We start from the raw sequence: 26,140 nt of genomic DNA, 5'->3' as shown, positions 1-26,140 counted from the left end.
CAGTGTTATATTTATTTTGACACTTTGTTTTGCAAATGCCTTTTTTTTTTTTTTTTTACAAATTAAAAAATGGCATATTTTACAAAAGCACATTTATATGTAAACACCAACACACACCTCATATTAACATGTTGGTTTTTACATAGAATGAAAAAAACAATCAGTGTTAGCGGAGGCACATTTTACCCAGAATTCCTTTGGCATCTGTCTGTGTTTGTTACAAAACTTCAGAATTAGTGCATTATTTAAAATTAAAAGATATATGCTATATTTTAACTTTGTACAAATGACAGAATTGACATTAATGGAGTTATTCTATTGGTATTAATGTAATTTATAAATCAAAACCATAAGTCAGCACTGTTTCTTTTCTGCAAGCTATGTAGTAAACAGGAGCTTCTAGCAGTGGGCAGGGCGTTCAAAGACAGAATTGCTGACTCATTGTTTGGGTCTGTGGTCGCCTTTGATGCTACCAGAAGCGATCGTGGTGTTAAAACTCAAAATCAGCTTATTAGTAGTTGCAATGTACCAGAGACAATACTGGAAGTTATCGATTAGCTGTAGCTTCCGCTAAATTTTTGGGTGATTTATCGGTTTAGTTTTATAAAACATAACTTTTCTGTTAGCAAATGATCTGTTATCGAAGCAAACTTTTCAGTTAGTTGTCCCCACCACTACCCAGTTACAAGTTCGATTTAGGACACCTTTTCCAGAAAGCTGGATTGACGTATGCATGTACTGAACTGTTTCAAGTTCATACTATATAAACTCCTACCTTACAGATCTGAGATGCAAAAAGGAGGGTCCGCTTGCTGTTGACATTGTGTCGGTTACTTTCCAAGTAACCGATAAGGCTACCGTAGGGGAGGTACTCCATCACTAAGCTCATATTCAGGCGACCTATGAATGAATGAGTTTAAAATGAGCAAAGCAAACTACGAAAAACTTCAAATCTAATGGACAACAGTTTGAAATGTAGACCTCTTTGCATTTGCAGGAATTAATGAGACAATTAATCGGAAGTTAGCTTTGAGTTAATGTCCACAAAATGTCTTGTATATGACTCCAGAGATGTTATCAGGTTACAAAAACAGCATTTTCAGTTTTAGAAGTGTTTATTTCTCACTAGCTTACATAACATACCAGAAACAAAGCTGTTACCAAGTACCTACACCATGAAGTGGCATCACTATGCTAACCTCTGCTTAACGTCTTGTAAATAAGTTCAAAGGTGTTATCATACATGTCAACCTATATGGATTGTCCATAAATTATACGGATTTTTCAGAGTTTCAGAGTCATACGGACATACAAATACAGTCTTACGGATATTCAGGGTTTTCTGTTGTAAATTTATTTTACTGTTGTTTTTTTTAAACATTGACAAATGATCGTTCTAAACAAAGGATTATAAAACCAGATGCTTGTTTTCCAAGTCTCGCGCATTACCGTAGGTTACGGTAACTTCTAGACTGGTCTGCCGGTCCCTGATACATAAATTATGTATCAGGGACCCCATTACATTACATTACGGTAATGTGGGGACAAGTGACCCAGTGTATGCAATCACAAGACTTCATTTGTATCCGGTCATGCGCACAATAAAGCGCAAAATGGTCATTGTTGCGTGGTTTTCTAATTAAACAGCGTCTGTTTACACCTGAGAAATTCTGAATTGTGTATTGCTGAGCAAAAGAATGGGGACACCTAAAAAAGAATGAAGTCCAGTGGGCGTTATCTCCCTGAATGGAAGGAGATGTTTAATGGAGTCATTGTGCCGGCGAAGAATGAGGAATATGCGCACTGCACAATTTGTGTGCGAGACATCAAGGTAGGAAATACTAATGTTCCTGACTTTAATGTCATTGTGGCAACTCACAACCATACTGATACTGTATATCTATAGTCTACGTATGTAATAGGACAGCTGTGTGACACAATATTCATAGGAAATATATTGAGTTTGTACAAAATACCTACAATGTACTTATAGACATTGATTTTATTGAGAGCAAGCAATTTTACTGTGGAGCAAGAGGATTTAACTGTGGAGGACTTCCACCATAAAAGAGCCCATGGAGATCCCTGGTGTTAGTTATTAATATGAGGATAAAACCCCAGTTATGTGATACCGCTATGCGGTTGTGTGTACTGTAACAAAACTGATTTTGGTGTGATTTGGAGGATTTGATTTGATTTTATGGATTTTCTCACTTGGTTATACAGGTAGACCCTCAAATGGGTTGACATGTATGTGTTATTAGGTTGCAAAAACAGCGTTTTCAGTTTTAAAAGTGTTTATGTCTTGCTATCTTTTACATAATATATACGAAATGTATATAAACACAGAAAACAAAGCGGTTTTGAATAGACCAGCAACTGACATCACAATGCAGCTCTACTCTGATTGGCTGTCCCCTGCATCACTCAAATAGAAAACGGATCAGATTTAAACAGAATGTGACTTTTTAACCTCTTAAAATGGGTCAAGGTTAGCCATCTTTGAACTTGTTTAAGGTCTGTGTCCGAAGAATGTTCCCTGTGAATTTCAAGGGTCTGGCAGTAATAGGACTGGCCTTATGCTAAGCACAGACGGATGGATGGACAGAAGAAAAGCCTTCACAATATGGTCATTTTTACCCGATGGCCATATTTGATGGCCTCGGGTAAAAATGGGAGGCTACCTGGCCACTGCAGCGAATTGTGTTGCTCCTGGCAACTGATTGCCAGGAGCTGCTGTGACCAACTGGGGGTGCTGCACGCTTAACCTGCACATGGCCACATTCTATCCCAACAATTGCACAGGTTGCCTGGTGGGAGGCACCCTGTCCCCAAACAACCGCGATCTGACTTGGACTGAATGCGCTCACTCAGGCCATCATAAATGGAGACACGTTGCGCTTTACGATTCACAGTGTGCCTTTAAGATTCCAAAGACTGCTTCATATTGCAACTGTAAACGCACACAAATGAAGCAAGAACAATTAGAGATTTCTGACGTCCACCAATCCAGATCCAGATTACCTCCAAAATTCAGTGGAGTCTTCCATGCCCTAATATCTATCTGTGGTGCAAATTTGGTGAGAATCTGTGAAGTAGTTTTGAAGAAATCCTTCAAAGCCTGTATAATGGGAAATCTTGATCCAGAATCAAGCTCTGGATCTGGATCACCTCCAAAATTCAGTGGAGTCTTCCATGGCCTAATATGTATCTGGTTTGAAAATTTCAAATTTCAAAATCCGTGCAGTATTTTTGACGTAATGCTGCTATCACTAATCCTTCAAAGCCTTTATAAAGTGAAACTTTATCCAGAATCTGGATCACCTCCAAATTTAATGGGCTCTTCCATGGCCTAATATCTATCTGTGGTGAAAAATTTGTCAAAATCCGTGCAGTACTTTTGACGTAATCCTGCTGACAGACAAACAGATAGACAAATAAATAAATGCAGATGATTTTATGACATCCTTGGTGGACGTAATAAGACAAATGTAGCTGGAAGTTGGACTTGGAACACAAACGCTGTGGGTACTTGAGGCACAGCAGTTGTACAGCGTATTAAGGCCAGTGTCTGAGCAGATGAATGAAACTCCTGCACTGGGCGTGAGTGATTTGTATGAAAAAACTGATGACAAAAACATGAAAAATTAGACCATGACACACAGAGCTGTATCTCTGAGGGAAGGCTTGACCAAAAAACAACAACAAAAAAAACAAATTCTAATTAAAACTCAGAAGTGAGGAAGTGGCTTTACTCTCAGTAGGCAAAATTATAGTAAATGAAATGGAAAAACACTGAAATTAAGTAAGTGTTGGAACACATTTAAATACATACTGACACTGATTAGTACTTGCATATTCTGGCTCTCAGCATACCATGCTTATTTCTTATTTATTAATAATGTATATTTTCCTTTCTCAGTATTTTGAAGGGGTGATGCCCTAGTGCCCTCTAGTGACCAGCCGAACTAACTACACATTTTACATGACGGGCGCACAACAGACATGTCCAGAGAAATAATTTCAGTGTCAAGTAAAGTTCATGGTGGGACAATGTACTTTAGTTGCATTATCATGGAGGAAATGTTTTGTGTTGTGGACACTGACTGTGAGAAAGAGGACAAAATGAAAAGAGATGGACAGACAGCTCTGGTGCTGAAATTGTGGTTGAATGTGCTCCTTGTTAAAAACAGGTGATCTGTCCACCTTTCATCGATACAAAAACAATCATGTTTGGATTGTGTTTTTGTTTTTATCTGCACACAGAACCGTGGACTATTTTGCAAAGTTGAATGAAATGTGCCATATGATGTTTTTAAAATGCACCTTTTAAAAGTCTCTATGCTTGACATAAACAGTAGACATCTGTTTTTATGCAGATGCTTGTGTTCACACAAGACTAATATAACATGAGGTCATCTGCTACCATTTATGAATCGTTCAATAGAAGGTAGAAGGTACAGAATGCATGAATGTGCACGGTACATGGCACATGATTTGATGCAGCAAAATTTCTGGTAGTAATTACTTCACCCAACCTCCCCTTATAAAGCCATATAAAGGCTTTATGCTGTAAGAAATTTATCAATCAATCATACTGAAGACGTGATAATAATTACATGGGGCAGAAGAAGAAATAGTTTGCATTATCAAACAATATACAAATAATGAATGTTTATGAGTTCAATGGTACGAATATGAGGTCTGTTAGAAAAGTATCCGACCTTATTTTTTTCAAAAACCATATGGATTTGAATCATGTGTGATTGCGTCAACCAAGCTTGAACCCTCGTGCGCATGTGTGAGTTTTTTCATGCCTGTCGGTTGCTTCATTCGCCTGTGAGCAGGCTTTGAGTGAGGTGTGGTCTACCCCTCTCGTCTATTTTTTATTGCGAATAAATGTCTGAACGATTTGAATCTTTGCTGCATCAACTTTTTTCCAGAAACTGTAAGAAACCTCTAGGTGGACACCGTTCAAAAAATTAATATGGCTTTCAGGGACGATTTTATGGGAATTAAACAGATTAAGGAGTGTTACTGTCCCTTTAAGGATGGCCCACACCTGCTGAGAGCGCAGCGCGCTCCCAGCGCCGATGGACAGGCTGACACCCCACACAAACAACCAGATCATTTCCAACGTGAAAGCTTTGTTGATCCGGGACCTCGTCTGACTTTCACAAAAAGGCAGAAGATGTGGACATCAGCACTTTTTCCGGCACATTCCACCGTTACAGGAGGTTTTTTTTTTTCATGGAAAAGAAGCCGAGGGACGCGCCACGAAGCCGTTCATTACGCGGGACAAAACCACCTCGGTGTTGGTCTCACAGGACGGCTTAAAGGTGGATTTCAGATGGATTCCGGTTGCTTTCCAGTCGTGTGAATATCCAACTGTGATTGTGCATGAGCTGAACATGCCAGAACATGTCCTGTGAGGCTTCATCACGGCGTTTCTTTTCGCCATGCAGCTCCGCCGCGACACGCTCTTCTTTGCGCCGAGCGGCTGCACCACGACGCGCCGAAGTCCTCCGCACGTCTGTCTTAATGTGCCAAAAAAGTGCTGATGTCCAAATCACAAATCACTCCTGTCACCTTTCTCCACCCACTCCACCCTGCCTGCACTCTCTTCTTCACCTCTCTCCCACACTCTCCATTACTTTGGACAGTTGACCCCAAGTATTTAAACAAATCTACTTTAACCACCTCTACTCCTTGTAACTGCACTATTTCGCTGGGCTCCCTCTCGTTCACACACATGTACTTAGTCTTGCTCCTACTGAATGTCATTCCCCTTCTCTCCAGAGCATATTTCTGCAATTCCAGGCTAGACTCAACCTGTTCTCTACTATCACCACCACTGGACTGATAGTATTGCACACCGGGCATTTGCCCACTGGCCTGATGGCCTACTGGCCTGCGGATTTTTTTTTTTTTTTTTTACGAAGTATAATATATAATATAATAATAATTTAAAACATAACGCTATAGGTGGATACCGGTATATAAACCCTCCTATTGGTGCATAAACTGGTAGATCGGCCCTTTAGTCATGATTGATTGTGGCCTGGACCAATGAGGTGAGGGGCAGGCCAATTACCCCTCCATCTCGGGCCTTGATTGGGCTACACAGTGCACCAGTGCCAGACAGAGCGATAATGAGCGACATGGATGGTGGCAAGAAGAGGACAGGTGGCGCTGAAAGAGCCAGGGATCAGAAGAGAGTAGCCCTTCAGGCAGATGCTGCAAAATGTCTTAAAATAACAGACATGTTTGCTTCGCGTGGACGCGGAGCATCCACATCTACGGCAGCCTCAGGAAGTGGCGGAAAAGAAGTTCAACAGGTGGACGAGGCGGGGACCACTATGGTCATGATGGTAAGTGAAGGTTAACTTCAGCTATTAATTGATGAACAGCAACCTAACTTGTTCATAAATCAGACATCTGTGTGTGAGAGAGACATTCTGATCTTCTGGTCCGAAGTAAAGTGCTGTCTAACTATTGAACTTCTGTTATTATGTGACTCATGCCTTTTTATTTTATACTCTAAATTAAATGGATGAAACAAATCCTATTCTTTCCAAGTCCTGGCATAATTTCACATACCTAACATTTTACTTTAAATTGAGAGTCATTCTCTAAGTTGATTAGCAACACAAATTGGTAATAAAAGAAATCCTTGATGTTACTTGTAGCTTGTAGTGAGATAGACAACTGCCTTTTTGTGTATTGCAGTTTCAAAAGTTCAACCTTTGTATCCAGTCATTGGTCCAGTCATCCAGTCATTTCTTGCTTTATATGATGAACTGTATCACACAAGTAATGGTATATTATTTATAGTATAGCCTACAGTATTTATACAACAAATGTTTTTCTATAATTTCTATTTCTAAATTTAAGTAACAAGGCTGAATTAAATGACGGCTTATTATGTCTAAAAAGTAATGTGACCTACTGTCAATAGATCATACTTTTGATAAGCCTATGATAACTGTATTTCGGGAGAACTTTTCATAATGCTTCTTATAGTGTTAAAATGTATGTGTCTCCTGGTGCACATTGATCGGTTAAGGGACCAAAAAAAAAAAAAAAACACGCTGTCACAGCAGGCTTAATTTTTTTCCCCTTCGATACCTGGTGGTGGCCTGGTCTTGGTTAAAAATGCCCGGCCTGAAAAATTTCCCCAGTCCAGCCCTGACTCTCACTACAGATCACAATGTTGTCTGCAAACATCATAGTCCATGGAGACTCCTGTCTGATCTCATCTGTCAACCTGCCTATCACCACTGCAAGGAAGAAAGGACTCAGAGCTGTCTTCCTTCCACTGTCTAGATGTCACACGTAGGACCCTCCTAGCTGTCTCACTCACCACATCTGCAGTACTTTTCCAGTTGTACAAAATTTCTTCTCCTCCATCCACTGCCTGTCTCACCTACTCACTGAATTTCACACAGCGGTCTTCTGCCTTCAGCTTCCACCATCTGATCTTTTGTTGAGCTCTGACTCTATTCCTCCAACACACTCTTAACATACTCTTCCTTTAAAATGACCCCTACACCATTTCTCTTCCTATCCACACCATGATAAAATAACTTGAACCCACCGCCTATTATCAATCAATCAATTTTTTTATATAGCGCCAAATCACAACAAACAGTTGCCCCAAGGCGCTTTATATTGTAAGGCAAGGCCATACAATAATTATGTAAAACCCCAACGGTCAAAACGACCCCCTGTGAGCAAGCACTTGGCTACAGTGGGAAGGAAAAACTCCCTTTTAACAGGAAGAAACCTCCAGCAGAACCAGGCTCAGGGAGGGGCAGTCTTCTGCTGGGACTGGTTGGGGCTGAGGGAGAGAACCAGGAAAAAGACATGCTGTGGAGGGGAGCAGAGATCGATCACTAATGATTAAATGCAGAGTGGTGCATACAGAGCAAAAAGAGAAAGAAACAGTGCATCATGGGAACCCCCCAGCAGTCTACGTCTATAGCAGCATAACTAAGGGATGGTTCAGGGTCACCTGATCCAGCCCTAACTATAAGCTTTAGCAAAAGGAAAGTTTTAAGCCTAATCTTAAAAGTAGAGAGGGTGTCTGTCTCCCTGATCTGAATTGGGAGCTGGTTCCACAGGAGAGGAGCCTGAAAGCTGAAGGCTCTGCCTCCCATTCTACTCTTACAAACCCTAGGAACTACAAGTAAGCCTGCAGTCTGAGAGCGAAGCGCTCTATTGGGGTGATATGGTACTACGAGGTCCCTAAGATAAGATGGGACCTTATTATTCAAAACCTTATAAGTAAGAAGAAGAATTTTAAATTCTATTCTAGAATTAACAGGAAGCCAATGAAGAGAGGCCAATATGGGTGAGATATGCTGTCTCCTTCTAGTCCCCGTCAGTACTCTAGCTGCAGCATTTTGAATTAACTGAAGGCTTTTTAGGGAACTTTTAGAACAACCTGATAATAATGAATTACAATAGTCCAGCCTAGAGGAAATAAATGCATGAATTAGTTTTTCAGCATCACTCTGAGACAAGACCTTTCTGAATTATCCTGCTCTTACTTCTCTTCCACTTGGTCTCCTGCACACACAATATGTTTAACTTTCTCTTCTCCAACACATCATCCAGCTCTCTCCGTTTACCAGTCATACTGCCATCATTCAAAGTTCTGACTCTCACTTCCACCTTTCTGTTTTTCCTCTTCTCCAACTGTCTCTGGACATGTTTTCCTGTTCTTCATCTTCACCCAGCAGTAGTCCAATTTCAGCCGGCACCCTCTTGGGCAATGGCACCGGTGCTCGTCATTGTTAACCCAGGCCTCGAGTGATCACTCTCATCACTCATTCTCTCACTCATCTTCAACCGCTTTTCCGGGTTCGAGTCGCAGGGGCAACAGCTCCAGCAGAGGACCCCAGACTTCCCTTTCCCGTGCCACATTGACCACCTCTGACTGGGGGATCCCGAGGCATTCCCAGGCCAGTGTGGAGATATAATCTCTCCACCTAGTCCTGGGTTTCCCCCGGGTCTCCTCTCAAATGGACATGCCTGGAACACCTCCCTAGGGAGGCACCCAGGAGGCATCCTTACCAGATGCTCGAACAGCCTCAGCTGGCTCCTTTCAACGCAAAGGAGCAGCGACTCTACTCCGAGCTCCCCACGGATGACCGAACTTCTCACCCTATCTCTAAGGGAGACACCAGCCACCCTCCTGAAGAAGCCCATTTCGGCCGCTTGTACCCGCAGTCCAGTTCTTTCGGTTATGACCCAACCTTCATGACCATAGGTGAGAGTAGGAACGAAGCTTGACCAGTAGATCAAGAGCTTCGCCTTTTGGGTCAGGTCCCTTGTCGTCACAAGAGTACGGCAGAGCGAATGCAATACCGCCCCTGCTGCACCAGTTCTCCGGCCAATCTCACGCTCCATCGTCCCCTCACTCATGAACAAGTACAAGTACAAGGCAGGTACTTGAACTCCTTCACTTGGGGCAAGGCCATATTCCCTGCCCAGAGTAGGCAATCCATCAGTTTCCTGCTGAGAACCATGGCCTTAGATTTAGAGGTGCTGATCCTCATCCCAGCCACTTCACACTCGGCTGCGAACCAATCCAGTAAGTGTTGGAGGTCACCGGCCAATAAAGCCAGCAGGATCACATCATCTGGAAAATAATATAGCACCTTCAACTGCACCACAGACTAAAACAGTTAAATGTGGTTTACTAAACATTAGGTCTCTCTCTTCTAAGTCCCTGTTAGTAAATGATATAATAATTGATCAACATATTGATTTATTCTGCCTTACAGAAACCTAGTTACAGCAGGATGAATATGTTAGTTTAAATGAGTCAACACCCCCGAGTCACACTAACTGTCCTGAATGCTCGTAGCACGGGCCGAGGGGGAGGATTATCAGCAATCTTCCACTCCAGCTTATTAATTTATCAAAAACCCAGACAGAGCTTTAATTCATTTGAAAGCTTGACTCGTAGTCTTGTCCATCCAAATTGGAAGTCCCAAAAACCAGTTTTATTTGTTGTTATCTATCGTCCACCTGGTCGTTACTGTGAGTTTCTCTGTGAATTTTCAGAGCTTTTGTCTGACTTAGTGCTTAGCTCAGATAATTATAGTGGGCGATTTTAACATCCACATAGATGCTGAGAATGACAGCCTCAACACTGCATTTAATCTATTATTAGACTCAATTGGCTTTGCTCAAAATGTAAATGAGTCCACTTTAACCATACTTTAGATCTTGTTCTGACTTATGGTATGGAAATTGAAGATTTAACAGTATTTCCTGAAAACCCCCTTCTGTCTGATTATTTCTTAATAACATTTACTTTAATGGACTACTCAGCAGTGGGGAATAAGTTTCATTACAGTAGAAGTCTTTCGGAAAGAGCTGTAACTACGTTTAAGGATATGATTCCTTCTTTGTTATGTTCTCCAATGCCATATACCAACACAGTGCAGAGTTGCTACCTAAACTCTGTGAGTGAGATAGATTATCTCATCAATAGTTTTACATCCTCATTGAGCACAACTTTGGATGCTGTATCTCCTCTGAAAAAGACAGCCTTAAATCAGAAGTGCCTGACTCCGTGGTATAACTCACAAACTTGCAGCTTAAAGCAGATAACCCGTAAGTTGGAGAGGAAATGGTGTCTCACTAATTTAGAAGATCTTCACTTAGCCTCGAAAAAGAGTCTGTTGCTCTATAAAAAAGCCCTCCGTAAAGCTAGGACATCTTACTACTCATCACTAATTGAAGAAAATAAGAACAACCCCAGGTTTCTTTTCAGCACTGTAGCCAGGCTGACAAAGAGTCAGAGTTCTATTGAGCCAAGTATTCCTTTAACTTTAACTAGTAATGACTTCATGACTTTCTTTGCTAATAAAATTTTAACTATTAGAGAAACAATTACTCATAATCATCCCAAGACATATCATTATCTTTGGCTGCTTTCAGTAATGCTGTATTTTGTTAGACTCTTTCTCTCCGATTGTTCTGTCTGAGTTATTTTCATTAGTTACTTCCTCCAAACCATCAACATGTCTATTAGACCCCATTCCTACCAGGCTGCTCAAGGAAGCCCTACCATTAATTAATGATTCGATCTTAAATATGATCAATCTATCTTTATTAGCTGGCTATGTACCACAGGCTTTTAAGGTCGCAGTAATTAAACCATTACTTAAAAAGCCATCACTTGACCCAGCTATCTTAGCTAATTATAGGCCAATCTCCAACCTTCCTTTTCTCTCAAAAATTCTTGAAAGGGTAGTTGTAAAACAGCTAACTGATCATCTGCAGAGGAATGGTCTATTTGAAGAGTTTCAGTCAGGGTTTAGAATTCATCATAGTACAGAAACAGCATTAGTGAAGGTTACAAATGATGTTCTTATGGCCTCAGACAGTGGACTCATCTCTGTGCTTGTCCTGTTAGACCTCAGTGCTGCTTTTGATACTGTTGACCATAAAATTTTATTACAGAGATTAGAGCATGCCATAGGTATTAAAGGCACTGCGCTGCGGTGGTTTGAATCATATTTATCTAATAGATTACAATTTGTTCATGTAAATGGGGAGTCTTCTTCACAGACTAAGGTTAATTATGGAGTTCCACAAGGTTCTGTGCTAGGACTAATTTTATTCACTTTATACATGCTTCCCTTTGGCAGTATTATTAGAAAGCATTGCTTAAATTTTCATTGTTACGCAGATGATACCCAGCTTTATGTATCCATGAAGCCAGAGGACACACACCAATTAGTTAAACTGCAGGAATGTCTTACAGACATAAAGACATGGATGACCTCTAATTTCCTGCTTTAAATTCAGATAAACTGAAGTTACTGTACTTGGCCCCACAAATCTTAGAAACATGGTGTCTAACCAGATCCTTACTCTGGATGGCATTACCCTGACCTCTAGTAATACTGTGAGAAATCTTGGAGTCATTTTTGATCAGGATATGTCCTTCAATACGCATATTAAGCAAATATGTAGGACTGCTTTTTTGCATTTGCGCAGTATCTCTAAAATTAGAAAGGTCTTGTCTCAGAGTGATGCTGAAAAACTAATTCATGCATTTATTTCCTCTAGGCTGGACTACTGTAATTCATTATTATCAGGTTGTCCTAAAAGTTCTCTGAAAAGCCTTCAGTTAATTCAAAATGCTACAGATAGAGTACTGACGGGGACTAGAAGGAAAGAGCATATTTCACCCATATTGGCCTCTCTTCATTGGCTTCCTGTTAATTCTAGACTAGAATTTAAAATTATTCTTCTTACTTATAAGGTTTTGAATAATCAGGTCCCATCTTATCTTAGGGACCTCATAGTACCATATCACCCCAATAGAGCGCTTCGCTCTCAGACTGCAGGCTTACTTGTAGTTCCTAGGGTTTGTAAGAGTAGAATGGGAGGCAGAGCCTTCAGCTTTCAGGCACCTCTCCTGTGGAACCAGCTCCCAATTCGGATCAGGGAGACAGACACCCTCTCTACTTTTAAGATTAGGCTTAAAACTTTCCTTTTTGCTAAAGCTTATAGTTAGGGTTGGATCAGGTGACCCTGAACCATCCCTTAGTTATGCTGCTATAGATTTAGACTGCTGGGGGGTTCCCATGATGCACTGAGTGTTTCTTTCTCTTTTTGCTCTGTATGCACCACTCTGCATTTAATCATTAGTGATTGATCTCTGCTCTCTTCCACAGCATGTCTTTTTCCTGATTCTCTCCCCTCAGCCCCAACCAGTCCAAGCATAAGACTGCCCCTCCCTAAGCCTGGTTCTGCTGGAGGTTTCTTCCTGTTAAAAGGGAGTTTTTCCTTCCCACTGTCGCCAAGTGCTTGCTCACAGGGGGTCGTTTTGACTGTTGGGGTTTTTCTGGAATTATTGTATGGCTTTTGCCTTACAATATAAAGTGCCTTGGGGCAACTGTTTGTTGTGATTTGGCGCGATATAAATAAAACTTATTTGATTTGATTTGATTTGATCTGCAAAAAGCAGTGATGAGACCCTGAGCCCACCAAACCAGAAACCCTCCTCCCCCTGACTACGCCTCGATATCCTGTCCATGAATATCACAATCAGGATTGGTGACGACAAGGCACAGCCCTGGCGGAGGCCATCCTCCACTGGAAACAAGTCCGACTTACTGCCAAGCACCCGAACACAGCTCTCACTTTGCGAGTACAGAGATTGGATGGCCCTGAGAAGGAACCCCCTCACTCCATACTCCCGCAGCACCTCTCACAGTATCTCCTGGGGTACCCGATCATACGCCTTCTCCAAGTCAACAAAACGCATGTAGACTGGGTGGGCATACTCCCAGGCACCCTCCAGGATCCTTGTGAGAGTAAAGAGCTGGTCGGTTGTTCCACGACCAGAATGGAACTCGCATTGTTACTCTTCAATCAGAGGTTTGACTATCGGCCGAACACTCCTTTCCAGCACCCTGGAGTACACTTTACCAGGGAGGCTGAGTAGTGTGATGCCCCTGTAGTTGGTACACACTCTCTGGTCCCCTTTTTTAAATATGGGGACCACCACCCCAGTTTGCCACTCCTTAGGCACTGTCCCAGACCTCAGCGCAATGTTGAAGAGACGTCTCATCCAAGACAATCCCTCCACACCCAGAGCCTTCAGCATTTCTGGACGGATCTCATCAACCCCCGGGGCCTTGCCACTGTGGAGTTGTTTGACTACATTAGTGACTTCCACCAGGGAAATTGATGAAAATCCTCCATCAGCTTCCAGCTCTGCCCCTACTATTGCAGGCACTCCAGTCTGATGCAGGAATTCCTCAAAGTATTCCTTCCAGCACTGGATTACATCCTTAGTTGAGGTCTACAAAGTCCCATCCTTACTGTAGACATGGATGGTTCTCCGTTTTCCTGCTGAGGTGCCTCACGGTCCGCCAGAAGCACCTTGGTGCCGACCAAAAATCCTTCTCCATGGTTGCTCCGAACTCCTTCTACACCTGCTGCTTTGTCTCCCCCACAGCAGAGGCTGCTGCCCTTCGGGCCTGTCGGTCCCTTGCACCTGCCTCTGGAGTCCTCCCAGATAACATACCCCAGAAGGACTCCTTCTTCAGTCGGATGGCTTCCCTGACCACTGGTGTCCACCACGGTGTTCGATGTTTGCCACCTCTTGAGGCACCTAAGACCTTCAGGGCACAGCTCCCCACTGCAGTTTCAGTAATGGAAGCTTTGAACATTTCCCATTCTAGTTCAATGCCCCAACCTCGACAGGGATGCCAGAGGGATGCCTTCAACTCACACCTCTGCCGGACGTGTGAGTTGAAGATCTGTCAGACAGTGGGCTCCTCCAGTTCATCCGCACTATCCATTTGGGTTTACCAGGTCTGTCTAAAGTCCTTCCCCCACCCTCTGATCCAACTCACCACCAGAAGGTGATCAGTTGACAGCTCTGCCCCTCTTTTCACCCGAGTGTCCAGAACACGCAGCCTCAAATCAGATGATACAATCACAAAAGTGATCATTGATCTTTGGTCTAGGGTGCTCTGGTACCATGAACACTTATGAGCATCCTTATGTTCGATCATGGTGTTCGTTATGGACAGTCCATGACTAGCACAGAAGTCCAATAACAAACGACCATTCGGGTTTAGATCAGGGAGGCCATTCCTCCCAATCACACCTCTCCAGGTGTCTCTGTCATTACCCACATGTGCGTTGAAGTCCCCCAGTAGAACAATGGAGTCCCCCACCAGAGCCCCATACAGGACTCCATTCAGGGACTCCAAGAAGGCCGAATACTCCAAAATGCTGTTTGGTGCATACGCACAAATAACAGTCACAGTTTCCCCCACCACCACCAAAAGACACAAGGAGGCGACCCTCTCATCTACTGGAGTAAACTCCAAAATAGTAGCACTCAGCCGGGGACTCGTGAGTATCCCCACATCCGACCAGCGCCTCACTCCCTGGGCAACTCCAGAGAAGAATAAGGTCCAACCCCATCAAGGACAGTGGTTCTGGAACCAAGGCTGTGCGTGGAGGCAAGGCCCACCAGATCTAACTGGTATCGCTCCACCTCCCGCACAAGCTCCGGCTCCTTCCCCCACAGCGAGGTGACATTCCACACCCCCGCAGCTAGCCCCTGCCGCCCGGCCCTGGTCTGTCGAGGCCCTTGACGTTTTCTACCACCCAAAGGACAGCGTACCTGACACCAGAGGTTCCCCTTGCGGGTGGTGAGCCCACAGGGTGGAGATGGAAGGTCCACATTGCCTTTTTGGGCTGTGCCCGACTGAGCTCCATGGCAAGCCCAGCCACCAGGCGCTTGATGATGGGCCCTACATCCAGGCCTGGCTCCAGATGAGGTCCCCGGGCTTCCTCCGGGCCGGGTCACATTTCCTCTACCTCATTCTATCATGGTGTCTTGTGAACCATTCTTAGTCTGGCCTCTCGCCTGAGGCCAATTTGCCATGGGAGACCCTACCAGGAGAACAAAGGCTCCAGACAACACAACTCTCAGGTTCATAGGGCACACAAACCTCTCCACCATGGTAAGGCGATTGTTCCCAGAGAGGCCTCGAGTGATCCGGTATGGAAATTTGATTTGTACTCTGCATGGATATATTGGCTTGTTTTACATTGGATGCCCTTCCTAACGCAACCCTCCTCATTATCCAGGCTTGGGACTGTCACTCAGAATGTACTGGCTGCACACCCCATGTGGCTGAGCTTTGAGAATTATGCTTTAATATGGGTGTTTACGTATAATGATTAAAACGATTAAGTAGCTTCAAAACATCGGGTTTTGAAACACACTCATGATTAATGTGTGTGCAGATTTTTTTTTAACTTCGACAGCGACATTTTGCTATGTGGTTTGGAAATGATAACAAGGAAATCTCACCTACCTTCAAAAGTATGCGGCAGATGGACAGAGGATATTTGAATGTCTGTTTGAAAATAGTGGCGGTACTAATTGTGGTCATGCTGCAGTCTCCAACCACTGTTTTTCCTGGTGTGAGTGAGCCCTTACCTGTGCTGTAGCAGACTCCTCTGTACTTGACAATGTAGTCACAGTGCAAAACACTGAGGGTTTGGACTTCTTTCTGGAAGTCTTCGATTGTCGACTGCTTGTTGGGTTGCAGCTTCTTTACAGCAACGAGTTCACCAGTGTTATCACCCAATGGATCGTAGCGACAGAGTTCAACACTGCCAAAGTTTCCCTGGAAAAGAATAATGAGTAAAACATTTTGAGAACTTTAAAACATAAGTACGATGGCTAAAACAACTTTTTTGCTGCACAGTGCAGAGTTTGTGCAGGGGGAGGGGGGAATCATTCAATGTTTGGACGAGGAGGTGGTCGAAACGGAGTAAGACATAATCATGGATAGGAAATGATCAAAGCCATCAGGTGCCCAGTTTCGAAAGAAAAAGAAAGAAGAAAAGGAGAAACGAGCAAAGGAAAAAGGTATGTATTGATTTATGGATTCCCGCAACTTCACAGTGCTTTAAACAGTGATGACGCTGAGCGTCCACAGAGTTTAATAGCGAAGCAGACTGCAGCGAAACGAGATGAGTCATTGGATAAATGCTGGGCTTTGTCCCGCCCATCAGACACTCAACGTGTCAGGGGGTCTATGGGGCAGTGGGCTGGCCTCGGCTGGCCCGGACGCACAGCTTCTGCTTGATGATTGGATGATCTGTCTGAGGCTGAATCCCTTTTTGATTGACAGCGAAATGAGCGAATCAGCGATCTTTTGGTGTAAACATCCGTGGGAGCATTTTTAAATTTTCATTCTGTTCTGAGTTGAACCGGAGACTTTCCTAATTCTCTTAGCGGCATTTTCTTTGTTAAAAACAACTAGCGACAAATCGAGCTTCTATTTCTGGTGTGGTTTTTTGTAGCTGCTTGTGTTTGGAGACTGACTTCTATCACTCTGACTTCTATTGCAGTTTCTGTCCCTACCGAGCAGCGGGTGCTGCTGAGCCCCTCCACCGTCACAAAGCACTCACAGGTGGACAAACTTCACACTAGCCTCGCGCCAGTCCCAGCTAGCGAGCTAGCTAGGTAGCAAGCTGCACATAATGGCAGACAATTTAAATGTTGTGGACCGGATTTTGGCGAAGCCATTTGATAGGCTTCCTTACGAAGAAGCCATGGCTGCTGTCATGGCTTCAGCTGTCAATGGTTTGCAGGCCAAAGTTAAAGCAATAGCCCCCAGTGCAATATTTGTGTATTGCTATGCTCACAGACTGAATCTGGTTCTGTCTCAGGGGGCTAAATGCTTATCTGAGTGCAGAATATTTTTTGCATCACTCTCTGGGTTTGCCACATTTTTCTCAAAATCCACAAAGAGGATGTCTTTTCTTGAGTCTGCAGGCTGCTCAAGGTTGCCCAGAAATGCTCCTACTCGATGGAATTTCACATCACGGATAGTGAGCACTGTGGCAAACAATTATGATGCCCTCCTGCAAACTTTTGTATATAGACTGTTTTCCTCTTACTTCTTTTGCACTTCTTGTTATTTATGACAAATTATTGTGGTTTGCCATTTTTGCCTTTAAAGAGTGTTAACTTCTTCACTTGTTGCTTCCTGTTACTTATGATACACAATAGTGTTTGTTATTTCTTCTTATGTGTACAGTAATGGGTATAGAATTTACCTCTGTCGTTAGTTCATTTATTGATGATACATGATTGCGCTTTACCATTTTTGCCACGTGCCAAGTGCACTCTGTTGGTAAAACTGTATGACTTGTGCAATATTTTGCCCATCGGGTGGTGCTGTAGTGCAGTTGTGCTTTCTTAAATACCTGTACTGTACATAGTTGTAATGTGAAGTCACTGAGTCTTTTGTTTTTTATGTTCAAAAACTTTATTGAAGTAATTATTGTTTATCTTTGTGTTTGTTATTGCAGTAGACATTAAAACCGGAAATTTGTTCTTGAAAATAGCTGTTGTGAGTTAATTTGTGGGATTGTGGGTGTTCTGGACGAAGTTATTGTTTTCATGGGTGGTGGGGCGGAGGTGGTGGCCACGTTATTGTGCGGGGGGGGGGGGGCGCACACAGGGGGGTTTCGCCCGGGGAGTAAATCACTCTAGGACCGCCACTGGTGGTAAGGAAAAACTCCCTCTGAGGAAGAACCTCAAGCAGACCAGACTCAAAGGGGTGACCCTCTGCTTTGGCCATGCTACAAACATAAATTACAGAACAATTCACGGACAAATATACAAGAAATGCTATTGGCGCACAGGACAGGAGGATCACCAACACGAATACAACTCCCATCTCTGGATGGAGCTGCACCTTAAACAGAGAGAAAAAACAGAATCAGGCATCAGAAAGACAAAAAATACTGTATAATTTGCCAGCATTAAACAACAAGAAAAACAGAGAAATACTAAGGTGATTGCCGGCCAGTAGCCCTAAACTTCACTAAAAGACCCAGAATTTAGGTAAAGTTGAGGCCGCAGCCCGCTCCAATTACTAATAAATGAATTAACAGAGTAAAAAGCGTAAAACAAAACTGTACCAGTATGCTAGCCATATGAAAGGGAAAATAAGTGCGTCTTAAGTCTCGACTTGAAAGTCTCCACAGAATCTGACTGTTTTATTGACGCAGATCATTCCACAGAACAATCAATCAATCAATCAATTTTTTATATAGCGCCAAATCACAACAAACAGTTGCCCCAAGGTGCTTTATATTGTAAGGCAAGGCCATACAATAATTACGTAAAAACCCCAATGGTCAAAACGACTCCCTGTGAGCAAGCACTTGGCTACAGTGGGAAGGAAATACTCCCTTTTAACAGGAAGAAACCTCCAGCAGAACCAGGCTCAGGGAAGGGCAGTCTTCTGCTGGGACTGGTTGGGGCTGAGGGAGAGAACCAGGAAAAAGACATGCTGTGGAGGGGAGCAGAGATCAATCACTAATGATTAAATGCAGAGTGGTGCATACAGAGCAAAAAGAGAAAGAAACAGTGCATCATGGGAACCCCCCAGCAGTCTACATCTATAGCAGCATAACTAAGGGATGGTTCAGGGTCACCTGATCCAGCCCTAACTATAAGCTTAAAAGTAGAGAGGGTGTCTGTCTCCCTGATCTGAATTGGGAGCTGGTTCCACAGGAGAGGAGCCTGAAAGCTGAAGACTCTGCCTCCCATTCTACTCTTACAAACCCTAGGAACTACAAGTAAGCCTGCAGTCTGAGAGCGAAGCGCTCTATTGGGGTGATATGGTACTACGAGGTCCCTAAGATAACATGGGACCTGATTATTCAAAACCTTATAAGTAAGAAGAAGAATTTTAAATTCTATTCTAGAATTAACAGGAAGCCAATGAAGAGAGGCCAATATGGGTGAGATATGCTCTCTCCTTGTAGTCCCCGTTAGTACTCTAGCTGCAACATTTTGAATTAACTGAAGGCTTTTTAGGGAACTTTTAGGACAACCTGATAATAATGAATTACAATAGTCCAGCCTAGAGGAAATAAATGCATGAATTAGTTTTTCAGCATCACTCCGAGACAAGACCTTTCTGATTTTAGAGATATTGCGTAAATGCAAAAAAGCAGTCCTACATATTTGTTTAATATGCGCTTTGAACAGGGGCACGATAAGAGAAACTCTGTGACCCGCAGACTTCTTATTCACCTTTGGGACACAAAGTAGTCCTGCACCCCGAGAATGTAAAGCCCGGGCCGGTACATAAGGTTTAATTAGGTCAGCTAGGTAGGGAGGTGCCAGTCCATGAATAATTTTATAGGTTAGTAGCAGAACCTTAAAATCTGATCTCACTGGGACAGGAAACCACTGAAGAGATGCCAAAATAGGTGTAATGTGGTTGTACTTTCTGCTTCATGTCAAAGGTCTGGCTGCAGCATTTTGAACCAATTGGAGACCCCTAATGCTAGACTGCGGTAAACCAGAAAATAGAACATTGCAGTAGTCCAATCTAGAAGAGATAAATGCATGGATCAGGGTCTCAGCATCAGCCATAGACAGGATGGGACGAATCTTCGCTATATTTCGCAGGTGGAAGAAAGCAGTCCTAGTAATATTTCTAATGTGGAGGCCAAAGGACAACGAAGGATCAAAAATTACCCCAAGGTTCCTCACTTTGTCAGTGTGATGTATGACACACAAGCCTCTGCTTTTGGCCATTTGGCCATGGTTGTAGCAGATGGCTGTTGTGATGCACTTGCAACACTTCTCACATTAGTCACTGGGTGTCGCTGTTATGCTAAGCAGCGTTGTGCGCACAAAAAGGCTTGAAGGAAGTGCTGTAAGTATGTAGAAGAAGAACTGCTCGGCTAAGAGCTAAACACATCATTCTGCAGTTCTTATGTGTCCATAAATGTTAATAAAGCCAGTTAATGAAACAAAGGCTGGATAGTTCATGAGAACGACCAACCCTGAAGTAAACAAAACTCTTGCGCATTGGAGGCGTTTCTTGGCAACAGCACTCATAAGGCCGTTATGCCCGTGAAAATCGTCGACTAACATAAGTGGGCTAATCTAATCTAATCTGAATCTGTGATTAGACGGATAATGTTTTATCTACGCTACCGGCCTAGCAGTCGTAGTCGACTAAGTAAGTTTAGTAGATTTAGTAGACGCTTTATGAAACCAGGCCCTGCCTGGTGTGGGTTGGGACATTTCAACAACATAATAGAAGCACTACGTAGATGTGCAACTGACAGATGGCACTAACAGTCGTGAAATGATTGAAGGTCACGGTCCATGGTCTCTGTGCATGATCCAGTGCATAGGTGCCTGAGTGTTGAGTGGCTGGAGAACGCCAAGGGGACACCCACATTTGACCTGGCTTCAGCAGTTACATGGCTACCTTTGAGAGGTGTGGCTGGGCCGGTTGTCTGTCTGAGTGGTTGGCATCCATGATACAAGACAATTCCATGGTATTGTGGATGCAGCAAAGCGCGGCACCAGCCACGCTTCCAGCCTTGACTAGACTCGGTGTGTAGTGCCTTTTGGCACTGTATAAGATCAGATGAGATAAGATATATCCTTATTGATCTCACAGTGGAGAAATTATGTTTACACTCCAGTTATCTCAGACAGCAATTAGTCCACAATTATTACTTGTTTACCGTAATAATGGCACACATCAGAATTAAAGACAGCACATACACATTTGACATTGTTTATGTGCACTAAGTTTGAAGAAGTCCGTTATCCAACTTGAGGCAAGTGGGTGAAGGCCACGCAGCAACCCTGAGATACGGCGCCGTCAGCTTGTGGGGAAGAACGGAGGCCAGCTGCAGCTAAAATTGCACTGCCCCCGCAGAAGGGGAGAGGATGACGTGAGCAGACGCCAGAGTGGGGGGTATTTGATGGGGGGTAGGAGGGGAGTGGGGGAATGGAGCATGCTTCAGTCCTGTGAAAACAGTTTATTGTCTTTGTGAGTTGAGATAAGAAACAGCCAAATATTCCCCAGGCCGAAGAAATTCCTCTGGAGGGAAAACAGTCGGGCAATTTGACCTTCAGGCTTGATAAGCCCACCGTGTTGTGGTTTGAGCAGTGAAAAACACATTTAACAGCCTTGAACAACAAAATCCCAATTATGAATTAAGAATATTCCCAATTATGAATTAAGAATATTCACCGGCCTCAACTTCAACTGCAAGGCGCGCATCTGCTACAAGATGTCATCCAATTTGTGTCTGAGTTCAAGAGTCATTGCAGTCTGAGAATGCACTGTCTTGCCAACCTCCTTGATCATGACGGACAAGCGAGGGGCCGTGGTTCTTGATGCCGCCGTCTTGCCAATTTTCCAGTAGATCAGGGCAGCACATAAGCCAAAAAGTACCAGCCCTGCTACCATAAGACCAAAAATGAATAAATCCTCGACGCCTTCAACAGAGAAAGGTGCCAAGCATGCCACATGCCAGGAACTCCAGGAGTCGAGAACATAGCCCGCAGGCTGCGTTCCATCTAGGCAGGTAGGATCCCCCGGTCCTGACCTTATTGTAGAAAAAATGGTGTCAATAGTGTTCAGAGACCAGCTGATCAATTCCATGGTTAGTCCAATAGATACAGTATCCAATATAATTTGAGGAATTCACAGTCTGGTGAAGTACAGACTTGAAGGTTAAAGCAGAGAACAGAGATAAGGGAGTGGAGGAGATGCGACCGCCCTCGTCGGAGTCCCAAGCTTATGTCAATAAGAGAAAATGAATTGAACTGATAACAGTGCAAATCCAGCAACTGTTTGTTTCTTTCTTTCTTTCTTAGCAGGGCATCTCTAAAATAAATGAGCAGATTATTGAAATTTGATGGAGAAGAAGGCCTTGGGTCAAGGAAGAATTGACTAGATTTTGAGCCAGTTGTGGAATCAGGACCATGTTTTAATTCATATTTTTATGAAGTCTCCCATTGATTTACACCTTATTTACACTTTTGTAAAACAGCACCCTAAGTTACTCACCAGCTTGGTTACAAACAGACGAACAGATGAGTGATGGGCCTTGGTGAAGGTATGCACTCTGATCTTTTGCTAATGCTAGGTATAGAAAAAAAAAATTCTTCTAGCAATCCAAATAATGACTGAGACTGAAGAAGTTGAGTCTTCAGTGATGGAGTAACCAGTGTACAATGACCATAGACTTCTCACAGTCTCAGATTATGTCACTCTGGGTCCTGGAGTTAAATAGATAAATCAAACCTTCAGCCATGTTTTATGAAACTCAGTTTCACACTGATTTCTTTCTTTTCCTGATTCTACAATCATGCAGTTTATCTTAATACAAGGTCTGTTAGAAAACTCTCCGACCTTTTTATTTTTTGCAAAAACTATATGGATTTGAATCATGTGCGCTTGCATCAGCCAAGCTTGAACCTTCGTGCACATGCGTGAGTTTTTTCACGCCTGTCGGTTGCGTCATTCGCCTGTGAGCACGCCTTGTGGGAGGAGTGGTCCAGCCTCCTCGGCAGATTTTCATTGTCAGGAAATTGGCTGATCGACTGCCGCTTTGCTTCATCAAAATTTTTTCAGAAACTGTGAGAGACAGCCAGGTGGAAACCATTCGGAAAATTCAGATGGCTTTCGGTGAAGATCTTATGGGGATCACACAGATTAAGGAGTGTTACAACCGGTTTAAAGACGGCGCACAATGGTGGAGGGCGCGCCGCGCTCCGAGCGGCGATCGACAGGCTGAATCGACCAGATCATTTCCAAAGTGAAGGCTGTGTTGATCCGGGACGTCGTCTGACTACTACAGAAATGGCAGAAGATGTGAACATAGCACTTTTTTGGCACATTCCACTGTTACAGGAGTTTTTGGCATGGAAAGAGGAGCGGAGGAATTCACCACGGAGCCGCTAATAGCGCAGGACAAAAGCACCTCCGTGTTGGTCTCACAGGACATGTTCTAACATGCCCAGCTCTTGCACCATGTCCAGCTCGTCCACAATTTCTCGGATAGTCACACGACTGAAAAGCCACTGAAAGCCGTCTGAATCTTCCGAATGGTGCAAGAGCTGGGCATGTTACAACATGTCCTGTGAGACCAACACTGAGGTGCTTTTGTCCCGCGCCATTAGCGGCTCCGTGGCATATTTCTCCACTCCTCTTTCCATAACAAAAACTCCTGTAACAGTGGAATGTGCCGAAAAAGTGCTATGTCCACATCTTCTGCCACTTCTGTAGTAGTCAGACAACGTCCCGGATCAGCACTGCCTTCACTCTGGAAATGATCTGGTCGTTTCAGCCTGTCGATCGCCGCTCGGAGCGCAGCGCGCCCTCTGCCATTGTGCGCCGTCTTTAAACCGGTTGTAACACTCCTTAATCTGTGTGATTCCCATAAGATCTTCACCGAAAGCCATCTGAATTTTCCGAATGGTTTCCACCTGGCTGTCTCTCACAGTTTCTGAAAAAATTTTGATGCAATAAAGCGGCAGTCGATCAGCCAATTTCCTGACAATGAAAATCCGCCGAGGAGGCTGGACCACTCCTCCCACAAGGCATGCTCACAGGCGAATGACGCAACCAACAGGCGTGAAAAAACTCACGCATGCGCACGAAGGTTCAGGCTTGGCTGATGCAAGCGCACGTGATTCAAATCCATATAGTTTTTGCAAAAACTAAAAAGGTCGGATAGTTTTCTAACAGACCTCGTATTTTGAACCATATATGCTGTAAGAATGCCACTCTTCTTTAACCCAGGCTGCAGAGTATTTTTACAGACAGTAAATCTGCAAGATGCCAGAGGTATTATTTGTTTTTTATCATTGCGTATTTAACAGTCTGTGGTTTTTCTTTATGCTTCAGACTTACTTTACCCAATTGAGAAATGTAGCGTAGATGTCTCTCCTCAAATACCATCTGGTCGTGCTGAGCAGCACTGAAGACTCTGGATAAAACATTTCTCTGCATGTCGGGCTCTGAAGCATGCAGTATCACATAGTCTGCCATGCACAAACACAAAACGATCAAAAATATCACCACAGCAACATCTCACCCACATTACTGCTGTTTCCCCCGTTGCCCTATGGAAGGCGCCACAGCTCATTAAAAATGTGCACTTCCAGATTCCAGAAAGCGTTCTACCCAAGTGCTATCAACGAACTCATGTGTTAAGTGCAAAAAAGGTAATACCCCATATTTGTGCAATAGTGTACCAAATGTGCATTAATATCCAATTGCAATAATGTCCCAATATGTGTAATTTTTTATTAAAGTACACAGTATCCACTGCTTAATACCCCCTGTTTTTATAATAATAATAATTATTATTATATGCATATGTCGTGGACATGAACGAGCGAAGCTCGTCAGCATCTCACCATGTCATTTAGGTTCTTCAGACTTATTTTGAGTAAAGGCTTCAGGGGAGCATTAGTATGGCAAAATAAGGAAAATGCTTAAAAATTCAGGGGGTCTGGGGGGAGCTCCCCCAGAAGCTAAAAGTTTTTAGTCATGCTCATGCTCCCAAGAACAATTTTACTGAAAAACATCAGAAGGACCTAAATGATATGGTTAGATAGTGAGGAGCTTTTCCAAGTATGTGAGAGGCAAATAAAGAAAAATGCTTAAAAAGGCGGGGGGTCTGGGGAGCGCGGAGCTCCCTGAAGCTGAAAGGTTTTGCCATGCTAATGCTTCCCTGAAGCATTTACTCAGAATAAAGTCTGAAGAACCTAAATGACATGGTGAGATGCTGACGAGCTTCGCTCGTTCATGTCCGCGACATACAGTAGTGTTCAGAATAATAGTAGTGCTATGTGACTAAAAAGATTAATCCAGGTTTTGAGCATATTTCTTATTGTTACATGGGAAACAAGGTACCAGTAGATTCAGTAGATTCTCACAAATCCAACAAGACCAAACATTAATAATATGCACACTCTTAAGGCTATGAAATTGGGCTATTAGTAAAAAAAAGTAGAAAAGGGGGTGTTCACAATAATAGTAGTGTGTTATTCAGTCAGTGAGTTCGTCAATTTTGTGGAACAAACAGGTGTGAATCAGGTGTCCCCTATTTAAGGATGAAGCCAGCACCTGTTGAACATGCTTTTCTTTTTGAAAGCCTGAGGAAAATGGGACGTTCAAGACATTGTTAAGAAGAACAGCATTGTTTGATTAAAACGTTGATTGGAGAGGGGAAAACTTATACGCAGGTGCAGAAAATTATAGGCTGTTCATCTACAATGATCTCCAATGCTTTAAAATGGACAAAAAAAAAAAAAAAAAACAGACGCGTGGAAGAAAATGGAAAACAACCATCAAAATGGATAGAAGAATAACCAGAATGGCAAAGGCTCACCCATTGATCAGCTCCAGGATGATCAAAGACAGTCTGGAGTTACCTGTAAGTGCTGTGACAGTTAGAAGACGCCTGTGTGAAGCTAATTTATTTGCAAGAATCCCCCACAAAGTCCCTCTGTTAAATAAAAGACATGTGCAGAAGATGTTACAATTTGCCAAAGAACGCATCAACTGGCCTAAAGAGAAATGGAGGAATATTTTGTGGACTGATGAGAGTAAAATTGTTCTTTTTGGGTCCAAGGGCCACAGACAGTTTGTGAGACGACCCCCAAACTCTGAATTCAAGCCACAGTTCACAGTGAAGACCGTGAAGCATGGTGGGATCTCATGGGATCTTGTGGGAATTTAGTGGCAAGTTGAGACTGAAACAGGAAGTGGCAAATTTT

General features: G+C 43.3%; 1 protein-coding gene across 1 annotated transcript in view; it reads right to left on the bottom strand.

The window, feature by feature from the left end:
• The window catches only part of jak3 (Janus kinase 3 (a protein tyrosine kinase, leukocyte)), an 87,323-nt gene that overhangs the window by 14,684 nt on the left and 46,499 nt on the right, over positions 1-26,140 (bottom strand). Inside the window, 3 exon segments of the mRNA XM_034180034.1 lie at positions 776-900; positions 16,001-16,190; positions 24,267-24,397. Of these exon segments, the coding sequence (XP_034035925.1) occupies positions 776-900; positions 16,001-16,190; positions 24,267-24,397 (446 nt within the window).

The sequence above is a fragment of the Thalassophryne amazonica genome, chromosome 10, assembly GCF_902500255.1.
Source record: "Thalassophryne amazonica chromosome 10, fThaAma1.1, whole genome shotgun sequence".
Lineage (NCBI taxonomy): Eukaryota > Metazoa > Chordata > Actinopteri > Batrachoidiformes > Batrachoididae > Thalassophryne > Thalassophryne amazonica.
Note: the sequence above shows the minus strand (reverse complement) of the source record. Positions and strands in the feature narration are given on the sequence as shown.